This window comes from Erinaceus europaeus, chromosome 16, assembly GCF_950295315.1.
Source record: "Erinaceus europaeus chromosome 16, mEriEur2.1, whole genome shotgun sequence".
NCBI lineage: Eukaryota > Metazoa > Chordata > Mammalia > Eulipotyphla > Erinaceidae > Erinaceus > Erinaceus europaeus.
The window spans coordinates 78,622,991-78,644,310 of NC_080177.1; the positions used below are offsets into that span (position 1 = coordinate 78,622,991).

General features: G+C 44.0%; 1 protein-coding gene across 7 annotated transcripts in view; it reads right to left on the reverse strand.

Moving 5' to 3' along the window:
* Positions 1-21,320, reverse strand: part of RGS6 (regulator of G protein signaling 6) — a 461,089-nt gene that overhangs the window by 137,923 nt on the left and 301,846 nt on the right. For all 7 annotated transcript variants that reach the window (XR_009545392.1, XM_007528431.2, XM_007528430.2 and 4 more), the window contains exon 2: positions 4,540-4,639. Coding sequence is in view for 6 of the 7 variants with exons in the window: in XM_007528431.2 (XP_007528493.2) it covers positions 4,540-4,639 (100 nt within the window). In the remaining variant the exon portion in view is untranslated. The remainder of the gene's footprint in view (positions 1-4,539; positions 4,640-21,320) is intronic.

Here is a 21,320-nt window from a genome sequence, read left to right on the forward strand (position 1 = left end):
CTTGTGATTCTACTTCTCATTCCATATTTTAGCCAAGACACAACCAACCTCTCCCTCCATAGTGGTTTGGACACCCAGGTAGCTTAGTCTTTCAAATCATGGTCTTTGAGTCCTCTGACCTCCTTTATTCCAGTGATCTTGCTCTCTCCCCCCATCTCAGTCAGTTATCCCTAAGGTCATGTCTTAGAGCTCATTACCACCAATATATTTCAGCTCCTCTATAAGTTCAATGTCAAACTTTCCACCATCCAATCACCACCTCCTATATTTCCAGTGCTCATACTCTCACTTCTAAGTCCAAATCCATTTGCCACTGGAATTTCAATTTATTGTGACTACTACTCTTCATATTCTCACTCCCTTCCTTCCTCAGTTAAAAAGTAATGGTCAGTCATTTTGGGTCCTCTCTTGCCTCTCTCTTGATTAATCACAATCTCACATTGCTATAGCTTTAATTAAATCCAACTTTCTACCAAATCCAGAGAGCTAAATGAAACTGGATAAGTGCCTTTCTAACTCATAAATATTAATGAACTCAGGAGGGCTCTAAATGCTTCACAGCTGTCACAGTTCTACCCACCTAGCCCCATCAGTCTTTTCACTCTACTGGTTGATGGTTGCATACACCACACTTTCCCTTAAATCCTTCAACATCTCAGATCTCTTTGTTTCCTATATTCTCAAGAAAACAAGACACTTTCAGAAGAAAAATCCCTAGTTACCTCAACCAAATCAATGCAACCAGTGCCACCTCAACGTGTTTCACTTCAGACTGTGTGTAGAGACACCAGGCCTGGGATACCAACCCTCCAGCTCCAATAAAACACTTTCTAGAAAATCTGACATCTTAGAAACCATACCTTTCTGATTTTTCTTGCTATCGTCAGTTATTCCTTCTCAATTTTTTTTTTTTGCTAATTTCATCTTTTCTCTATGACATCTATATATATTAGAGTGTCTATGTTTTTCAGATTTTCATTTACCTTGTCAGTTCATTAACCCCATGGGTTTAAGTCCATCTATAAGTCAAGGATTTATGTCCCAGCCCTTATTCTCACCTCTGATATCTATACAGAGTTATGTAAGTATCTCTTTGTCTTTGCGAGTAGAATAGGTCACTGAAAAGGAAACTGCCTAAAATGGGCCTTTTGACTTCCTACCCTTCATATAAACAAAATCAAAGAACAACTCCCATCCCTTGCTCACTCTTCCTCATTACAATCAAAGGCAACTCCATTTATCCTGAGTATGTTACTCACACCACACCCCCCACCAAGGTATCAATAATCTTCTACCAAAGTCTACTGGATCCTTTTCCACATTCACAGCTCTAGCTCTCCTCCCCGCTTTGATGATCTCAATTCTGTAGTCAGACATCGAAAGACTTGTTTTCTTTTGACCTTGTTCTCTTACGTGGTTTGTTAATATTCTACATGTAAGTAAGATGATCTAGTATTTGTCCTCCTTCTAAGTCATTTCAGTTAAAATGATACCCTCCAGTTGTGGCAATGAGCAAGATTTCACCTTCTAACAGTAGTAATCCATTGAGCATATATACCACAACTTCTTAAATCTAAGCACCTGCCACTGTGAAGTTTGGTTAATTCCATATCTGGGTCATTGGAAATAGCATTTCAATGAACATAGGTATGCATTTTGTCTTCTCAGGTGAATTTTTTTGTGTGTGTTCTTCAGATATATCTAACTTTCTGGCCTTTGGGTTAAGATCAAATGTAACAACTGTTGATATCAATATCTTCATCTTAAATTCTCTATCTAATCTCTCTTTAAATACCACCTACTCTATCTTCAAACTTGAATCAGAATCTATCCACTTTATATTGTTCTAGTGCCGACAGTCTAGTCTGTGTCACTCTTTTTAATCTCACAACCCCCAAGAGTATTTGGATGTGAAAGCAGAAGCCTACTGCAACAAGTCAGAGCACACTGCCCCATGGTCAAGGTCACCTAGTGGCCTTAAAAAGGTCAAGGGACACAAGGTCTTAGGTCATCATTCTCATTCTGACTTCACCTCTCTCTGACTCTAACATCGTTCTTAGTTTCATAATGTGCTAGGAACATGCTTACCTTGGAGGCTTAGCATTTGTTTTCTGGAATACTGCTTTCTCTTCTAGCCACACGAGTCAGTCTCTCACCGCCTTACCATCTTCATTTAAATGTCTTGAGGAATTCTTCCTTGGCCACCTATTTCAAGTTTCCAACACTCCTACCCTCTTCTCATCCCTTTTCTCCTGGGACTTTATGACTATCTAAAAATCTGTAGATTTTGTTATCTCCTTCTCTATAACATAAAGTCCGATGCTGACTTCTAAATACACACTTCAGAAATACAAATCAAATGATTGAGATGAAGCACTTAAAAGATAGACTAGAGATATAACATTAAATTACATTTTCAGAAAGTGATACAATACCAACATGGAAAGATGTACTTTGTGGCTTGGCTTATGAGGTAATAATAAATTTGATATCCAAATCAAGGAGGGAAGAAAAACAACAGACAAGGCTTGCCCACAGAAAGGGATAATAAAAATCCTGAACAACATTTAATTGAACAAAATCCAGAAGTTACAGGAACTGTATCACAGGTGATCTTATAGATAATCCTGTTTATATAAATTTCATGATCAGAGAACACTTAACAATACACAAATCCTATACTATCCAAACATACTGGGTGCCCAAATTCAAACCATGGCAATCCAAATAGAGAGCTGGGTTATCTTATGGACACATTAATTGAATGCATTCTTTAATGTAACATACACTAATATCTCTCTGCTGTTCTGTGAATTTTAATTTACACATGGCAGATTCATGTTGTTACCAACAATCATAGGATACAGAAGAGCTCTATATCCTCATAATAGTTCTTTGTGTAATGCCTGTGTAGCTAAACTCTTCTCCCACTCATAATCCCTAACAACTCTCATCACTATAGTTTTTTGGGGGGGTTGTGGAGGATGGTATGGTGCAAGTATGTAAACCTTGAGACTGACATTCTCATCCAGAAAATGACCTGAGAGCCATCCAAGCTTGTCTGCACATCAGTAACTGACTCCTTCTTATTGCTGATATGATTGAACCACGGTTTATTCATTCACTTACTTAAGGTCATGTGGATGGTTTTCAATCTTAGAAACTATGACTCTCCAAACCAAGGTATTATAAATATTTCTTAAGTTTGGGCCTTAGTGCTAGTTTCTAAATGCTAACAGTGAATTTCTGGAGCATAAGGTAAGCATGTGTTTAACTTTACAATAAACTTCCCAAGTAGCTGTGATTCTGTTTCTCCACCAGTAACGTAGATGAATTCCAGCTGTTTCCAGCCTCATCAGCACATTTGATTGTCAGTATTTTTTAAAATTTTTGGGTCATTTTATAAGTATGTTTCTTTGATTCTCAAACTTTTGAAAGCAAGTAGCTAGATTTTGAAAAATGAGATAAGCATTTAACATTTTATTTTTGGTTATCTGATTAGATAATAAGGAATATATGCCTACACAGTAAAACTATAAACAGAAGCAACAAGTTGATTAGTACAGACATATATTATGGTTGTGTCTCATGGAAAGAAGATAAATGCCAGTCAACTGGTCTACCAGATACTGATGACAGGCATGGATGAGGAAAGGTGGTGGGGACCTATGACCTGTGTTATCCTTGGAACTACATCTATGCGTCTGACACATTTTGCAATTAATGTTTTCAAGAAATATTTGAACATAAAGATCACACAGGCATCTTAAAGGAATACTTAAAGTATTTTAAAAGCACCTCTTTGGGGGAGTTCAAACACAGTGGGTTAAAAACATCATTGTCAGTACTTAAAGGCATGTTGAATGAGACTAACTAGAATGAGAAATGAGAAAGACCAACAGTGAGTGACTTCACATCTGGGCGAAGCTTCAGGATAAAGGACAGTAAGGGAGGGCACAGGTGAAACTTGGACTTGGTGTGGCATATTGCACCAAAGCAAAGGACTCTGGGCAAGGAGGACTAGAGACAGGATGAAGGGATATTGGGATCCTGGTGTGTCTCCTAGATACCCATCAAAGCGGTTTGAGAGGCTGTGCCTGTGTGTTCTAGAACATACTGTGAACCACTAACCCTCCTAAAAAACCAAAAACAAACAAAAAACCACCTTAAAAGCATTTTGTAGAATTTGAGCAAAAGGCTTTCTTCAGGCTTGTTTAAAAGTAAAATAATTTCTTTAATATCTTTGTCAGATCAGTTTCTGATGGGCTACTCAGTTTATGAATAAGTTTCTTTTTCTTCCCCAAGAGTTGCAAACTATACACAGAAAAGCTGGCACAGAAGGACCATTACTAAAAGTTGTAAAGAGTCACTTATTGCTCAAAACTAGGACCAAAACGCAACACTATTTAAGAAGCACCTTGAGCACATATTATATTTACTACTCAAAACCACTTAGACACTGCCAATCATAATCAAGACCACAAATTCTGCACTAGACTATTTCTCTTGCCATCAACACATTGTGAGGAGGTCATTTACCTGTGACCACACTGGGGATTTTGGAGAGAAAACTCTTGACTGTCCTGATAGGCACACCTCCCGTCTTGTCATCTTGCATCTTTGTAATGATGTCTTCAATCTAGAAGAGGATAAAGCACTGTTATTTTCTCCCACATAGTAATAGTAAATGGCATGTTTATAAATTGCCAACATGAACATGTGTGTCAAAATGAATGTTAACATGCCACTATACAACGCCAACGCCAACAATGAGGAAGAGCCTTTGTCTCCTTCATTAACAGCAGTTTCTTCCACTGATCAACGACTGTGGTCATACAAAAGTGTCAAGCATGCTTTAGAAGAATGTGGTCAGAGGAACAGCTTAATGGATAGGGGGAATGGAATTCCATGTGTGCTGTGCAGCTTCAAGTCTTGGCACCACATTTGAATGTCATGACCCAGGGGAAGCTCTGGCATTACACTACGGCGTCACTTCCTCTCTGTCTATCTGAATAGGAACAGTGAAATCATGTATGTGTAAGGCCCTGACTGCACAGTGCAACAAAGAAGCATCAATATCCATTTCAACGAGGTAATCATGAAGAAGCTGAGGTCCTGGACGAGATCCAGCCTGCAATTCAATATGAATGGGATGAATTCTTCCTCTTCCTCCAACTGGATTTTTACAGATGGTTGAACAGTAAGAACCGCCATTTCCAACCTGACTAAATGGATGTGTCTTCTGGTTCTTCCTAAAATACTAATGTGCTATTGTTTGGAAGTACAGACTGCGTTGTGTATGAAAGTGTAGAAAAACTCAGCTAGAGTGACATGGGAAGGAAAAAAAAAAGACTATAAATTATGGCATGGAAAACCGATGCAGAGACATTGGAGGACATGTCTCAGGAGGTTAAGTGATTGTGTGAGGATGGTTTAATTAAACTTCCGTTTGGATTAAGATGAAGCAAGGAAAGGCACCTCCCCATTAAAATTTTTTTTATTATCTTTACTTATTTATTGGATAGAGATCACCAGAAATCAAGAGGGAAGGGGAAATAGAAAGGGAGAGAAACAGACAGACACCTGCAACACTGTTTTACCACTTGCAATGTTGGGCCCTGCAGATAGGGATGGGGAGTCCAACCCAGGTCCTTGTGCATTGTAACATGTGCACTCAACCAGGTGCGCCACCACCCGGATGCACCTCTCCATTTTTTAATAAAGGAGAAAGACCAGAATACCCACAGTACCCTGTGACCTCAGAATCTTCTCCTTTTGGATTAGGGAAGATCATACTATCAGGACAGAGATCATAGTGGTCTGTGACCTGGAGTGAGGCAAAATCTTCCTGACGAAACGGATACTAGGTACTATACTGAAAAATAGAAAACAGAGAGACAAGTAACCAAGGAAATAGAAACCTAAACAAGGAAATAGAAACCTAAACTGGGAAACTATTTTGTAGTTCAGACGTTACTAGTTAGCTGTAACTGTCTGGTCAGAAGCCTTCAGAATAATCTGTAACAAGGACATAGACCTTTATGTTTGGGGAGGGGAAGAGGAAGCAACGAGAAAAGACAAGATGCTGTTTAGTTTTGTCAGATCCTTCCTCTCTTTCTTCCACTCTTTCTTTCTTCCACTCTTTCTTTCTTCCACTCTTTCTTTCTTCCACTCTTTCTTTCTTCCACTCTTTCTTTCTTTCTTCCTTCCTTCCTTCCTTCCTTCCTTCCTTCCTTCCTTCCCCCTAGGTAACAGAATGTCTTTGAAACACCAGGATAGATTCCCTCTTCTCCTCTCCTCTCCTCTCCTCTCCTCTCCTCTCCTCTCCTCTCCTCTCCTCTCCTCTCCTCTCCTCTCCTCTCCTCTCCTCTCCTCTCCTCTCCTCTCCCCTCCCCTCCCCTCCCCTCCCCTCTCCTCTCCTCTCCAGGGTTATTGCTAGGACTCAGTTGCCTGCACTATGAATCCACTGCTTCTGAAGACCATCTTTTCCATTTTTTTTATTGGATAGAACAGAGAGAAGTTGAGAGAGGAGGGGAAGATGGGGGGGGAGAAAGATAGACATCTGCAGACCTGTTTCACTGCTAGTGAAGTGACCCCCCTGCAGGTGGGGTGCCAAGGGCTTGAACTGGGATCCTTGAGTGAATCTTTGCAGTTTGTACTATGTGTGCTTAACCCAGTGTGCTACAACGCAGCCCCCAGAATAGATTCCCTGGGTCATTCCATAATACAGACTCATATAATTTTAGCTTTAGAAATTTAAAGATACAGATGTCCAGGCAGTCATGCACCCAGTTAACTGCACATAGAATGAAGTGCAAAGACCAACACAAGGATCTGTTTGTTTTTTATTCCCATAAAATAATAAAAAAAAGATGGCCTCCAGGAGCAGTGGATTCATAGTGCAAGCTCTGAGGCCCAGGAGTAACCCTGGAAACATAAATAAATAAATAAATAAATAAATAAATAAAAGAAGAGGAAAGAAAGAAGAAATGCAAAGCTATCTCTCATTTGGTCACATAACCTCAACCAATCACAAAGCAGAGAGGGAAGTCCAGTCTTCTGGTATAAGCAGCACCACTGGTCACCACAGAGCTTACATGACCTTTTCTTTTCTTTTTTTTTCCCCTTTATTGGGGAATTAATGTTTTACATTCAACAGTAAATACAATAGTCTGTACATGTATAACATTTCCCAGTTTTCCATATAACAATACAACCCCCACTAGGTCCTCTGTCATCCCTTTTGGACCTGTATTCTCCCACCCACCCACCCCAGAGTCTTTTACTTTGGTGCGATACGCCAATTCCAGTTCAGGTTCTTGTGACCTTTCAGATTAAGTGACCTTTTCAATCAAGGGTTCTACTAAATGGTGAAGATAAATCTGAACCCAGTTCCAGGCACCAGAGATTAGACCTCTGACCCCAGAGGTTAATCTCAGAACTGAATAGGGAAACCACTGTTCTCGGGATAATGCCAGTTTTCCCCTGAGAAGCACTGATACTGAGAATGAATCCCAATCTCTCAGAGACATGACCCAAAGAGGTTTGACACTGTTCCTTTAGGAATGCTAGGGGAACAAAGTCCCTTCTATAAAGGACTGTATTATATCAAGCCACGGGATAAGAAAGACTTTCCAATGCAATGACTGCCACCTCAACATGCTTCAACTCAGACTGTGTCCAGAGACTTCAGGTGTGGAACGACAACCCTTCAGCTTCATTACTCGGGTGAGACCTTTCTTTTCATAGTATTCTCTAATTCCAACCCAGGTGGTTCACTTTCTAACAAAGTCCCAAAACCCAGATATACACCAGGTTCTGTGAGAGAGAGCATATGTTCACACGTAACCATAAACCAGTGCAAAATATATACCTGAAAGCAGAAGTACACTAGAGTCTGCAGTGAGTATCCCCCTAACACTTCCTCTCCACTATTCCAACCTTTGGGTCCATGATAGCTCTACAATTTGTTTGGCTTTGTATGTTAATTCTCTTTTCAGCCACCAGGTTCCAGATGCCATCAGGATGCCTGCCAGGCTTCCCTGGACTGAAGACCCCACCAATGTGTCCTGGAGCTCCGCTTCCTCAGAGCCCCACCCTACTAGGGAAAGAGAGAGGCAGACTGGGAGTATGGACCGACCTGTCAACGCCCATGTTCAGCGGGGAAGCAATTACAGAAGCCAGACCTTCTACCTTCTGCAACCCACAATGACCCTGGGTCCATGCTCCCAGAGAGATAGAGAATGGGAAAGCTATCAGGGGAGGGGGTGGGATATGGAGAATGGGTGGTGGGAATTGTGTGGAGTTGTACCCCTCCTATCCTATGGTTTTGTTAATGTCTCCTTTCTTAAATAAAAAAAAAAGAGAGAGAGAGAGAGATTTTCACCCACATTTGGGCTAATGATATTTTCTCCTGTCCTATCTTCTGCTGTCTAACCTCAAGCTAGCAATTAAAGGTAGATTGAGTATTACTCACTTATAGTCAAAGAGAGGTATTCCTGGGAAGAAAAAAAAGCCGTATTTTCAAAGTAATCTGTGCTTTTGATCTACAGTGCTGCCTGAAGCCAGAAGCATGAACAACCGTGCTGCTTTCAGTGTGACAGTGTGATGGTCTGGAAATCACTGGGGACTGGTTGGAAGGAAGTCAATGCTTCAACCCAGTTAGACCCCTGGCTTGCCCATAGAGGGCGTCTATTTCCAGTCTGTTGATAAGGGCCAGATTTAAAAACTGACTCTGCATAGAGAGTTGCCCTTCTCTGTTCAGCGTTTTCATCACATTATTAAATCTTAAAAGGATTTGTCTACAGAATGAGATGACCTGTCTTCACGTGTCAAGAGGCATATGCTTATCAGAGGCTACTAACAGTGGACATGGCATTGACGGAGTTCTGGAGCCCAACTATTAAGAAGCCACAGAGTTTGCACCCTTCCCTTGGAGTCTTGAGGCCATCGAGCTGCGCAAAAGTCTAGTTTAGCCAGCGCAGATTTTGATTTCCTGCCCTTTGGATATAAAGTGACAAGGAGAGGAACTGGGGGTCTGCTAACAGGAAGCACTATTGGAAAACAAGTGCTTAATACCATTTTGGGAGGTCTGGCGGTGGCACATTGGTTAAGTGCATATATCACTGTGTACAATATCACCGGGTTCAACCCCTGCTCCCCACCTGAAAGGGGGGGATGCTTCATGAGTGGTGAAGTGGGTCTGCAGGTGTCTATCCTCTGTCTTCCCCTCCCTTCTAAATTTCTCATTCCTGTCAAATAAAACAATAAAGAATAAACAAACAGGCAAAAATTCTGAAAGAGCAGTCCCTTTACCTGACCAGAAAAGGAAGTTCTACTCCAGCAACAGTTTACAACTGCTCACAACAGGGGTGTGGAAGTATATCTCACTGCTCTCCAATTTTGACTTCTCCAATATATTAACACATATCCCAACATGGCCATGGTGTCATGATACACAGAGTCTGACCACAGATGTAGGGACTTGACCGTATGGCCCATCTGGCTAACCAGGTGTCATTTCATATGATGTGGCCAGAGGCCTTATCCGAGTTTGCACAGCTACTCCTGCTCCCTTCTCTTGCCCACCTGCAGCAGGCAGTTATTATTCAAAGGAAGGTGGGTACCATCTGGAACACAAGTGACCCAAGTCACAGCTAGATCAGTCAATCCTCAGCTGACTTGTAGACTCACCAGCAAGAAATAAAAACATTTGCCACAGAGTTTGGAGAGCTCTGCTACACGGTGTAATCGTGCCTGTAGATGGTGAATGAAACAAGGCTTTGGCAGGGGAAGGGGGATACATTTATCAACAGTTGCTAAATCGGAGCCAGGAACAGCTCACCTGGCTAGCACCCCTCCTTTGCCATGCACGTGACCCAGGTTTGAGTGCAGCCTCTCTGACACTGGAGGCAACGCTAGTACCTTTCCCTCTCTCCCTGTCTCTGTCCCTTTCTATCCGGAAAAGTCATCCTGGAGTGGTGAAGGCCTGATGGTGACAAACAAACAAACAAACGCTAAATCCACATCAACTCATTGGTTAGTAAGGATCTATGAGTTTTAGAATATCCAGAGTTCAGCCCTTCAAAAATTCCCTCTCCCATCTACTCCAAAACTCTTACAGAGCGTGGACAGCATCCCGGCGACTGACATCCTTGTACCAGGATGATTTGGGAAAGCAGAGTTTGATTCTGCTGCACACTTCACCATAATATTAGCTTATAATACTCTCTCTCTCTCTCTGAATTTTTTTGTCATGGTTTCTGAATTCCCACTTAAAAAAAAAATCAAAGGAGGTGGGATAGGAGAAATGATTCATTTGGATAGTGAGCTGCTGTGTCTTGTGCACAAGGCAGGTTCCATTCTCACCTCCACCTCCACTTTCCTGAAGGAAGCCTCAGTGCTGTGGTCTCTTTCCCTCTCTGACTCTGTTTCTACATTTTATTATTAATTATTAGTATTATTAAGCTTTTTGATTTGTTTGTTGCATAGAAATAGCCAGAAATTGAGAGGAAAGGAGAGACAGAGAGGGGGAGAGAGAGACAGAGAGACACCTGCAACCTGACTCATATTTGTGAAGCTTTCCCCCTGCAGACGGGGATCAGGGGCTTGAACCTGGGTCCTTGTACATTGTAACATGTGCACTCAAGCAGGTGCACCACCACCTGGCCCCCTCTGTCTCTCTATTTTTAAGAAAAATTAGTGGTGGGTTACTAGGAGCTTGTATAAATTTAAATGACAAACATTTTCAGGACATCTATCTGTATTATGATAAATGCAGTCCTATTTTTTCATGTTTTATTGAATTTTTTGTCTCTAGGGTTATCACTGGGACTCAGTGCCTACACTATGAATCCACTGATTCTGTGGATTCATTAAAAAAAAAATTTTTTTTTGGATGAGACAGAGAGAATTTGAGTGAGGAGGGGGAAGATATGGAGGGAAAGAGAAAGAGAGACACCTGTAGACCTGCTTTGCTGCTTGTGAAGTACCCCCCCCCCCGCGTGTGCACAGGTAGGGAGTGGGGCTAGAACCCTCATCCAGGTGCAGATCCTTGAGCTTCATTCTACGTGTGCTTAACTGGGTGCAACACTGCCAGGCTGCTGGCATTTTAAGATTTATTTTATTTACAACATGAGAGAAAGTTTCAAATGACACACAGACTCACACACACACAGAGAGAGAGAGAGAGAGAGAGAGAGAGAGAGAGAGAGAGAGAGAGAAGCCAGAGCCCTGCTGTTTCTTATAGCACCAGGGGTTTAATTGGGACCCTCAGACATCGCAGCTCTGATGACTCTACCAGTTGAGACATTTCCCTGACTGTCGTGGGTATTTATACTGAATTCTTGACCTGCTCTCTTAGTCATCTGAAAATGTGCTGCAAAGCAGCTCTAAAGTGCTCTGTCCATGGTGGCACTGCTAACCCAAATCTTCCTGATTCACTGCCCAAGCTCTCTGTCTAACGAATACAAGATTACCATTTTATCCTTAATCAGTGTCTGTCTACATGTTTTCCAGATGCAAGGCAGTTCATCCTGTTTGCACTGAAGGGGAAGTTGAGCAGAGTCCTGAGGGGTCGAGGAGGAAACAAGAGAAATTGATCCAGATAATCAGATTATCCTCCATTTTGGGATTTATTTCTGCCCAGCGCGTGGGGATGTTTTGCTTCTTGGCATTTTCTTTCTTGGTCACAGGGACTTGGGTAGATTTATTTCCACCGGTAGATCCCAGGTGCTGCTGTGAGAATAAGAAGAGGACAAGGTATATATTCGTATTTTCCCTGATTTTAGTTCCATCTAACTTCTGACATCTTTTTTTCTTGAAGCAGAGTGAACTCAATTCCTATAGTCTGTGGTTCTGTGCCACTAGGGGGTATCCTGAACCCAAATTCCACTTTGCCAATCACTAAGCCAGTGGCCCTTACCTGACAGGCTAGTGATGCAGGGAACCACTCGGCCAGCTTGGCCAGTTCTGCCTGAATGGACCAGCTATATTCAGCATGCCCAGGAGCTCAAAGCTCAGCAATGACACCCAATACAACATTCTTACCAGGAAAACTGGAAACCATTACACCACAGGGTGGGTTTTATTTAAAATGAGGGCTGTTCATGAAGAAATCACTGGAAGATATCACTCACTGACTTAACACAGAGTATAAGAATGAATGATCTCTCTCAGAGGTGGGACTTAAGACAAAAGGACAGTAAAGGAAAACTTAAGGTGAAACTTGGCCTGGGCGAGCAAAGGACTCTGGGAAAGAAGGGAAAGAGATGGGATGAAGTCATTTTGTGCGAATGGCATCAGAAGTTTTATAGAGACACAGCCCAAAGAGGTCTTGGCACTGCTGCTTCTTGACCAGGGAACACCTGCTTACCTCTGGCTGGTGTCCATGACATTCCTGGCAGCAATGACGAAGGACCGAACATGAATTTTGTTTATGTAAATTAATTACCTGATAAACACACTTATTTAGCTTCTCAGTGTAAAATGAAAGCACTTCAGGAGAAGGAAAACTCATTAAAAAAAGAAGAAAACACTCCACTGTAAGTTGACTAGAGAAGTCAGAGTGTGCCTGGGGCAGGAATGTCTTTTTCATTGAAGCCTTTCGTCTTGACTTTGCAATCAGTCACCTATTTCTAGCTACTAATGGCTGTCACTTCAGCTCCTGAATGTCATTAAAGACCCATTCTGTTTCAGTGGCTGTGAAGGTGTAAAAATGACTCTTTAGACACCAGAAGCAGTAATTAGAACAGGCAAATGATCCTCACATTTCTTAATCCCAAATACACAGATTTAACAAAGCATGTCCTGCCCCTGTGTTCTAAAAGAGTGGGTCATTTCTCACTCATATTTTCTAAAACCACAGTGTATAGTAATTCTCGGCCTACCTGCGGATCAGTGGACAGTTGACTGAGCAGCTACAAAGTACCAGGAACCGCTTTAGTTCCATGATTACCGAAGCAGGCAGAAGACAGACACCTTTCCCCTTCACCATAAGCCAATGCACCTCAGAAGGATTCAGGGACCTGGAGCACGTGAAGGGTATCAAAAGTAGCAGAGCTAAGAGAATTCTCAGAAGGAGGGAGAGGGTCAGAAGATGAATTTCAGAGGCCCGTGGAAGGGGAGTCAGGGTCCCCTTACTTCCTTGTGCTCCCGTTCACAAGACTGACTTGACTTGAATGGCATACAGGTCATTTTGAGATTCCACCTGCTGGTGAGGACAGTGATTGAAAAGCCTTGCTTTGTTTTGCCTCATTGTATCACACCAGAATGCTTTTTAGCCATAAAGTTTTTAAAAAAAAGAAAAAAACAACTGCCAAGCCTGGGAGTTATCTTTCCTGCGTGATAAACAGTGAGTTTGTGGGTAGCAAAAGGCTTTATTGCCACTACTGGGTTCTATGGGACTCCCCCATCTTCACCTTTTCCTTATGGTTCCAAAACACTTCCATCATTCTCTGGGAAAAAAGAAGGAGAGAAATAGACCTGCCCTATGATCCTGCAGTTCCTCTTCTGGGGATAGATCCTAAGGAACCCAACACACCCATCCAAAAAGATCTGTGTACACATATGTTCCTATCAGCATAATTTGTAATAGTCAATGCTGGGCTAGCGTGGGGGTACCTCTTCCTGGGTGCGCACTCTCTGGGTTGGAGAAAATTGACAGGAGCCAGCCTGGGCTGCTACTCAGCGACTCGAGGGAGATGACTCAGGAACAGACACGTGGTGGCAAGACATGCGATGTATATATTGATCAGAGAGCTCAGGCTTTTTAAAGGGCAGACCTGGAAGTGGCAAGTCAGAAACAGAAATGGCTAGGAAAGGGGCGGAGAAACTGTTGCGAGGGTTTTAACTGGTAGGATTAATACTACCCTGCACGCAGGGAGCTGTCTTGAGGGTAGAAAGAAGATAGATCAAAGGAATGGAATGGGTGGGGATCTTTCAGGCAAAACAATGATTATGTAGATAGGCCATAGTATCAGGAATACAGGGTGCTTTGTGAGGCTCCTCACAATTTCCTGACAAGCCAAAACCTGGAAGCAACCCAGGCGTCCAACAACAGATGAGTGGCTGAGCAAGTTGCAGTCTATATACACAATGGAATACTACTCAGCTGTAAAAAATGGTGACTTCACTGTTTTCAGCCGATCTTGGATGGACCTTGAAAAATTCATGTTAAGTGAAATAAGTCAGAAACAAAAGGATGAATATGGGATGATCTCACTCTCAGGCAGAAGTTGAAAAACAAGATCAGAGGAGAAAACACAAGTAGAACCTGAACTGTAATTGGTGTATTGCACCAAAGTAAAAGACTCTGGGGTGGGGGTGGGATGGGGGGAGAGGACAGGTCCAAAAAGGATGGCAGAGGACCTAGTGGGGGTTATAATGTCATGTGGAAAACTGAGAAATGTTATGCATGTACAGACTATTGTATTTACTGTCAAATGTAAAACATTAATCCCCCAATAGAGAAATTTTTTAAAAAATGGCTTGTTGATGATTTCCAGGAAGTGGCTTTCTCTAGAGCTTGACTGGAATAGCCGAGACCACCATTTCTGGAGGGGATTCTACAGTTTGCTTGGAATTGTGAGCAGAGCAGGTCCTTTGGGCAAGCCAAGAGCTCAGAGTGCGGGTCAACTGTAAGACAAATGAGGAGAGCTCACAGACCTCTGAAACGGACTAGCAAAGCTAGCAAACCTAAAGCCTACTCTGATTCTCTCAGACCCTCTATAATGAGTGCCGTGTGCCTCGTATTGAGATGAGAAATGGTACTCCAAGTCTGCTTCTTCCCTCTGGGATGTCATTTTCTGGCAGGAAGAGAGAATAGTCATCTCTAAAACATCCTGGGTCTTTGATTTTTATTTTATTTAAATTATTATTATTATTATTATTTTTACCACCAGGGTTATCACTGGGGCTCAGTGCTGGCCCTCCAAACCCGCTGCTCCTGAAGGCCATTTTTGTTTATTGGATGGAACAGAGAGAAATTGAAATAGGAGGAGGTAGAGAAGGAGAGAGAAAGATAGATACCTGCAGACCTGCTTCACTGCTTGTTAAGCTTCTTCCCCCTGGCAGGTGGGGAGTGGGGAGGTTCCAAACCCAGATCCTTGCACAGGTCCTTGTGTTTAACCAGATGCGCCACTGCCTGGCCCATTCCTGGGTCTTTCATACCTGAGTTGCACTGGATGAAAATAGTTAAGACAATACTTATCCCTTACAAATATTTCAGAGAAATGAGAGAATCCTTCACATTGTCAGTTTCTGAGAGACGGACAATTCTAGGTGGAGCCAGGAGAGCTAGAATGAGGTTCCATGGGGCCTGGTGGTGGCGCACCTGGTGCAGAGCACATCACCACATCTGAGGCTCTGAGCTTACACCTACATCTCCACTGCGGGCTGGGGGAGACTCAGGACTGCCTCAGCCTTTGTCTCTCTCCCTCTCTACTGCTCTCTCTCCCTCTTACTTATATGTTGGATGGAGCTGAAAGAAATCTTGTTAAGTAAGGTAAGCCAATAAATAAATAAATAAATAAAGGAATAATACCAGATTATCTCACTCATAGGTGGAAGTTAAGCAACAAGGACAGAGGTCCAGACAGTGGCACACCTGGCTGAGTGCATATGTTACCACATACAGCGACGCAGCTTTGAGCCCCCACTCCCCACCTGCGGGTGGGGGGTTCAGGAGTGGTGAAACAGGGCTGCAAGTGTCTGTCTATCTCATTCCACCTTCCCTCTCAAGTTCTCTCATCCTGTCTAATAAAAAATAACAAAATAAACAAGTATAGAAATGGAAAGCACAAAGTGAAACTTGGACTAAGGTTGGTGTATTTCAAAGCAAAAGACTCTGGTGAAGGGAAGTGAGGAGTTGGGGGGCTTGGGGGTCCGGGCTCAAGATAGTGGACCTTAGTTGGGGGATGAGAGTGCTTTGTAGATGCCTATCAGAGGAAGACAAGAAATGAACCCACATGTCAATAACTATACTGTAAACAATTACCCCCCAAATAAAATGATAGAAAAATGGCCACTAGAAATGGTGCAGTCTGGAAGACACCGAGCCCAACTATAACTCTGGTGTCAAAAAAAAAAAGACAGAAAGATAAGACAAGGAAAATAAAATAGTTTTCCCAGTCTTTCAACAAATTGCTATTAATTTAATTCAATACATAATGAAAACAGCCTCATTCCATGTTCCCTTTCTCCCCTCTCAGCCTCCTGCCTTCTCTGTCTGGAGATGATGACTAATTGTTTTCAAATTAGACAGTATTCCTGTGCCAAATTGCCTACTTCGACATCTTGCATACTGTGTGATTGCCAGGAAATGACACCGCATGCTCCTCCAAAGCTCTGGCTTCCTCAAAGCGAAGGCCACGTATAACACAGCTCCAGACCAGACTCCCAGACCAGATCCAGTGGCAGGAGGGTCAGGAAGACACTGACTTGCAGAACGAGATGTGTAGAGTTTCTTGATGAGCACTGGTCTATTGTGTGCCCTAGAACTCAGTCAGTTCTAGCCCTGAGCTCCTACACCAAGGGCACAGAGACAGCACAGAAGGCCACACGAGCCATTGGGAAGACACATGACGTCCGTAGCAGTGTTGGGACGTGAACGCAATTAGAATATGGCTGATAAGTAATTTTAATTGGACGTCGTTTACAACACATTGTTGGTGATAGAGTAACACCAACAATGAAAGGTCACTCTGAGCACAGGACGCATTGACAGAGACGTCGTGACCTGAGTGAGAGAGGCGATGGGGCCTCTTTCTGACGGGGCCACCCAGTTTGCAACCAAGACCAGACCTAGAAGCACAGCCACACACCCCAGGAAGTGACCCAGATGCTGTGAAAAGCATTAGTATCCCTGTGATGAGTCCTACTTCCCAGAGTTTCTATCCACTTAAATAAAACCACGCTCCACTTGGCATAGGCATGCTTTCTCTGCAAAAGCTACTTCCAAGCCAAAGTTGTAGCATTTGACCTTTTCCTTCCCATCTACAGAGAGAGGCCAGGTGGACCTCCATCGTCTAGCTGTCCAGGCACTTCTTGAGCCAAGACCCTGCTCTCGAGGACTCGCTTTTGCATGTTAAATAACATCTACTCTGTTATTATCTTTGGGCTCCTGTTTATTAAACAATTTGTCTTGACTTATATCTTTCTGCCTTTCAGCTGTCGAGAGCCTCACCTCTCCAGAGCCTCACCTCCATTTCCCACTAGGAAAAGAAAGAAACAGGCTGGGGGTGTGGATCCACCTGCCAACACCCATGTCCAGCGGAGAAGCAATTACAGAAGCCAGAACTCCCACCTTCTGCACCCCGTAAAGAACTTTGGTCCGTACTCCCAGATGGATAAAGACTAGGTCCACAGGAAATTAATTTCTGAGTCATAGGGTAGGTCTACTTCTAGTGTTCTGAGAAATCTCCAGAAGAGAATATTGGGGCCCTGGTGCATGGTGAGGTAACAGGAACTAGGTTGTGTGTGAGAGTGTTCTGCAGAGAACTTTCACAGGGAGATAAGAAACTGTGCTCGAGGGGGTCAGACAGTAGCACAGCAGGTTAAGCACATACGGCGTGAAGCACAAGGACCGGCATAAGGATCCCGATTGAGCCCCCGGCTCCCCACCTGCAGGGGAGTCGCTTCACAGGTGGTGAAGCAGGTCTGCAGGTGTCTGTCTGTCTCTCCCCCTCTGCCTTCCCCTCCTCTCTCCATTTCTCTCTGTCCTATCCAACAGCAATGGCAACAATAACAATAACGACAAGAATAAGGGCAACAAATAGCCTCCAGGATCAGAACCCCAGAGATAACTGTGGAGAAAAAAAACTGTACCCATGTCAATGACTGCACTGTAAGCCATTATCCCCCCCCCCTCCCATGATTTAAGAAGAAAAGAAGAAGGAAGCTTCCAATGGAGGGATAGAAAATGGAACTCTGGTAGTGGGAATTGTATGGAACTGTAACCCTGTTATCTTACGATATTGTTAATCATTATGAAATCACTAAGAAAAAATTACAACCAAGTCCAATTTTCACCTCATCTTTGCAGTGGGATCCTGGTGCATGATGGTGGGAGAGGGCCTAGGTTGGAGGAGGTAGCGTCTTTTAGAGACTGCCTACCACAGAGAGGGGAGAGGTTGTGCCTAGGTGTCAACAACTGTCTCACCTAGTCAACTGGGAAGGGAAATCGGCTGTCAGGTTAACTGGGGTTTCCCTTGGGTGAACAAGTCCATCAGATAAACACACTCTTGCCCTGGGAGTCCAGAGAACAGGATCACTCTAAAGGACGAGGGACACGGGCTGGAGGTGGGGTGAGACACAAGCTTACAGCTGAGACTTGACTTCTAAGGTGGGGAGACCCTGTGGAAAGGCCACTGGTGGGACAGCTGGGTCACTAAGGGCAGGAGGAAGCCCGAGATCTCCAAGCCTCATGGGGACAGAGTGTCCAGAAGCAGGGGCTGTGACGGGTGCTGATGGGGATGGTGGGGTGGAGGTCGTCTCCAAAAGCCACCTGAGTGGGCCTCAGGGTCTGGTTCTGCCCTTTGCTCACAAGAAGTGACTTCTCCTCCTGAATGAGCTAGAGGAACTCTGTGGCAGAGTATGCGTCTGCAGGAAATGTTTGATTCTGTTTCTCATTTCTCAGAAATGCCAGGGCCTCACTGACTTCTAGTTGAATTTCTGGAAGTTTCCAGGTCAGTTTAGACCAACAGTTCTTTCTCCCACCTTCAAGGTGAATATTTCTGCCTGCTTTGCCAGGTCAACTCTGAGTTGACCCTGTGAAAGTTCCTTCAAGAGCTGGATGAGTGTCCTTGGCCTGGCCTTCAGGTCTGATTATCTCTGGAAAGAAATGGGGTTCAGCATGAGTCTCGGGGTGGGGTTGTGACATGGCTGGTTAGTTAGTTTTGTTTTGTTTCCCCAGCACCAAACTGATAAGAAAGGCCTACATCACTGAAAATACAGTGGAGCGTGCTTCAGAATGACCTTCTTTGCCCAAGTGGTCTTTTTGGATACCGATTACAAGTTGATTTTATAATTCTCCTCAGGCCTCTAAGAGCCTGGGGGAACTGGGAGGTAGACTGATTTAGAGAGAACCAGTGAGATGGAGAGAGAACTGCACAGCCAGCATTTGTAATGATGCCTGTGCAATGGAGAGAGAGAGAGAAAAAAACTTCCATGTGATAATAGCTTCTGACAGATAAAAAGCCTTTGCCAACACGGAAGTCATTTTGGGAGGCAGAGATTTGATGGGAATAGAAATCAGGGGCGGGGGCAGGGGGAGTGTATAGTTGACTTCAAGTGCTGGAAATAAAACTCATTGGTAAAGAAGTTCGTGTCTCGGGGTGTCAGGTGGTAGCGCAGTGGGTTAAGTGTATGTGGCGCAAAGTGCAAGGACTGGTTAGGATCCTGGTTCAGGTCCCTGGCTCCCCACCTGTATGGGAGTTGTTTCACAGATAGTGAAGCAGGTCTGCAGGTGTCTCTCTATCTCTCTTCCACTCTATCTCCCCATTCTCTCTCAATTTCTCTGTCTCTGTCCAATAACAACAACAACAAAAAAAGATGTTAGTGTCTCCTGTGGCAGGGAGGGGGAGGAGAGCCCTTAGGACATGCAATGACAAAGGTATGGTCTCCCTAAAGTCAGAGACACACTAGGGAGGCCCTTTCTTCACTGCTGGCTCTAGTATATGCCATGTTCTTTGTCTGGGGCTCACACTAATGCAGTGCAGGAGGTGGTTGGGAATACACAGTTTGGGTGGTGGCACTGAGGAAAATAGAGTGATGGGGACCATGTCCAGAGGACAGACAGGAGAGCAAACAGCTGCCTGGGGCTCTGAACATCTGCATATCCACAGTGTTTGCAAGGGGCACGTGGTTCCCCATCTGACGGGGAGGCAGCAGCCTTCTGCCAGTGACAGAGTGGCTGGGACTCCTCCACTCCTCTCTGTCCCAAAGCTGATGTCCCGGCCAGTGTCCAGTGTTTAGGCAGCAGCTGACTGCAGCCCCAGCTGATCACTCAGCTTCAAGAAAGTCCCGGCACAAAGCTTCAACAAAGACTTTTATCTGAGGGCCAGGGAGATAGCAGAATGGTTATACCAAGAGACTCTCAGGCCTCAGGCTCTGAGGTCAGGGGATTTAATCCCTATCATAAACCACAGCTGAGAAATGCTCTGGTCCTCTCTCTCTCTCTCTTTCTCTCTCAAACTCTCATATTAAAATAGGTAAAACTTTCAGAAAAAGACTTTTATTTGACTTGATTTATGGTTATTTCTCCGCTAAATCATCATTCGCTGTGTTAGGCAGGCAGGCTACCATACATCCTTAAAGGGCTGTAGTGGAGACCAGAACCTGAGATTTACAACGGGGTGATGGTCCCCTAGACTGAGTGACCACCACTGGTGAGATTCTAAATGTGCAAGGCCCTCTGCTCTGCCATCCTTCAGTAGTTCTTCACTCCCTGGGGCAGAGGCAGGAAGTAGCTGATTGCAAAGGTCCACATGGAACTCTGTCCTGCCTCTAATGAGCTCTATAATTGTGGACAAGTCTGGGCTTCAGTTTCCTCATGTCGGTGAAAGTGTCTCAGTGGCTTCTAAAACCATTTCCAGTTCTTAGTCCATCTGTGATTCCCTCCTTCCACATGCACATCTAGCCACGTCAATCTTTTTATTTGTTTAGAAGGAGACAGAGAGAAGGAGACCACAGCACCACTGGAGCTGCCTTCAGTGTGGCCGCAGCTGGGCCTGACCCTGGTCTGTGCACACAGCAAAGCAGCACGCCATCCAAGTGAGCTATTCACGGGCTCTACTTGCACCTGCCCTCTCTGGACAGGAAGTGCTGTTTACCACCCCCACCCCCCATGAGGAAGTTTTACCCAAGTTGCCCCTGTATCCTGCTCCAGGCTCCACCATCTCCTCTACATGAGTGGGAAGAAACTCACCCCCAAGGTGACTGGGGGCACAGAACAGGCCCCTTGATGTTACTGCTCTGGAACCTGGTACTTGAGAAATCCCTGCCCGCCTCTGCCCCGCAGATAGAGGAGTGAGCGTACAGCCCACAGGCCAGGCTGATGGGAAGCACGCTACATCCTGAGGCCCCGAGTGAGGGTGCCCAGTGTCAAGGTGCTCATGTTCTTCAGTTGGTCACTTGGTAGAACAATGGATGTTTTGCTCTGTATACGCCTCTCTTTTCTGTCTGAGGGTAGAGGGAGATAGATAGATGATAAATAGATAGATAGATAGATAGATAGATAGATAGATAGATAGATGATAGGTGATAGATAGATAGATTGATAGATAGATGTTGGTATGCTTCTGCTTATAAGACCTTTTGTTTTG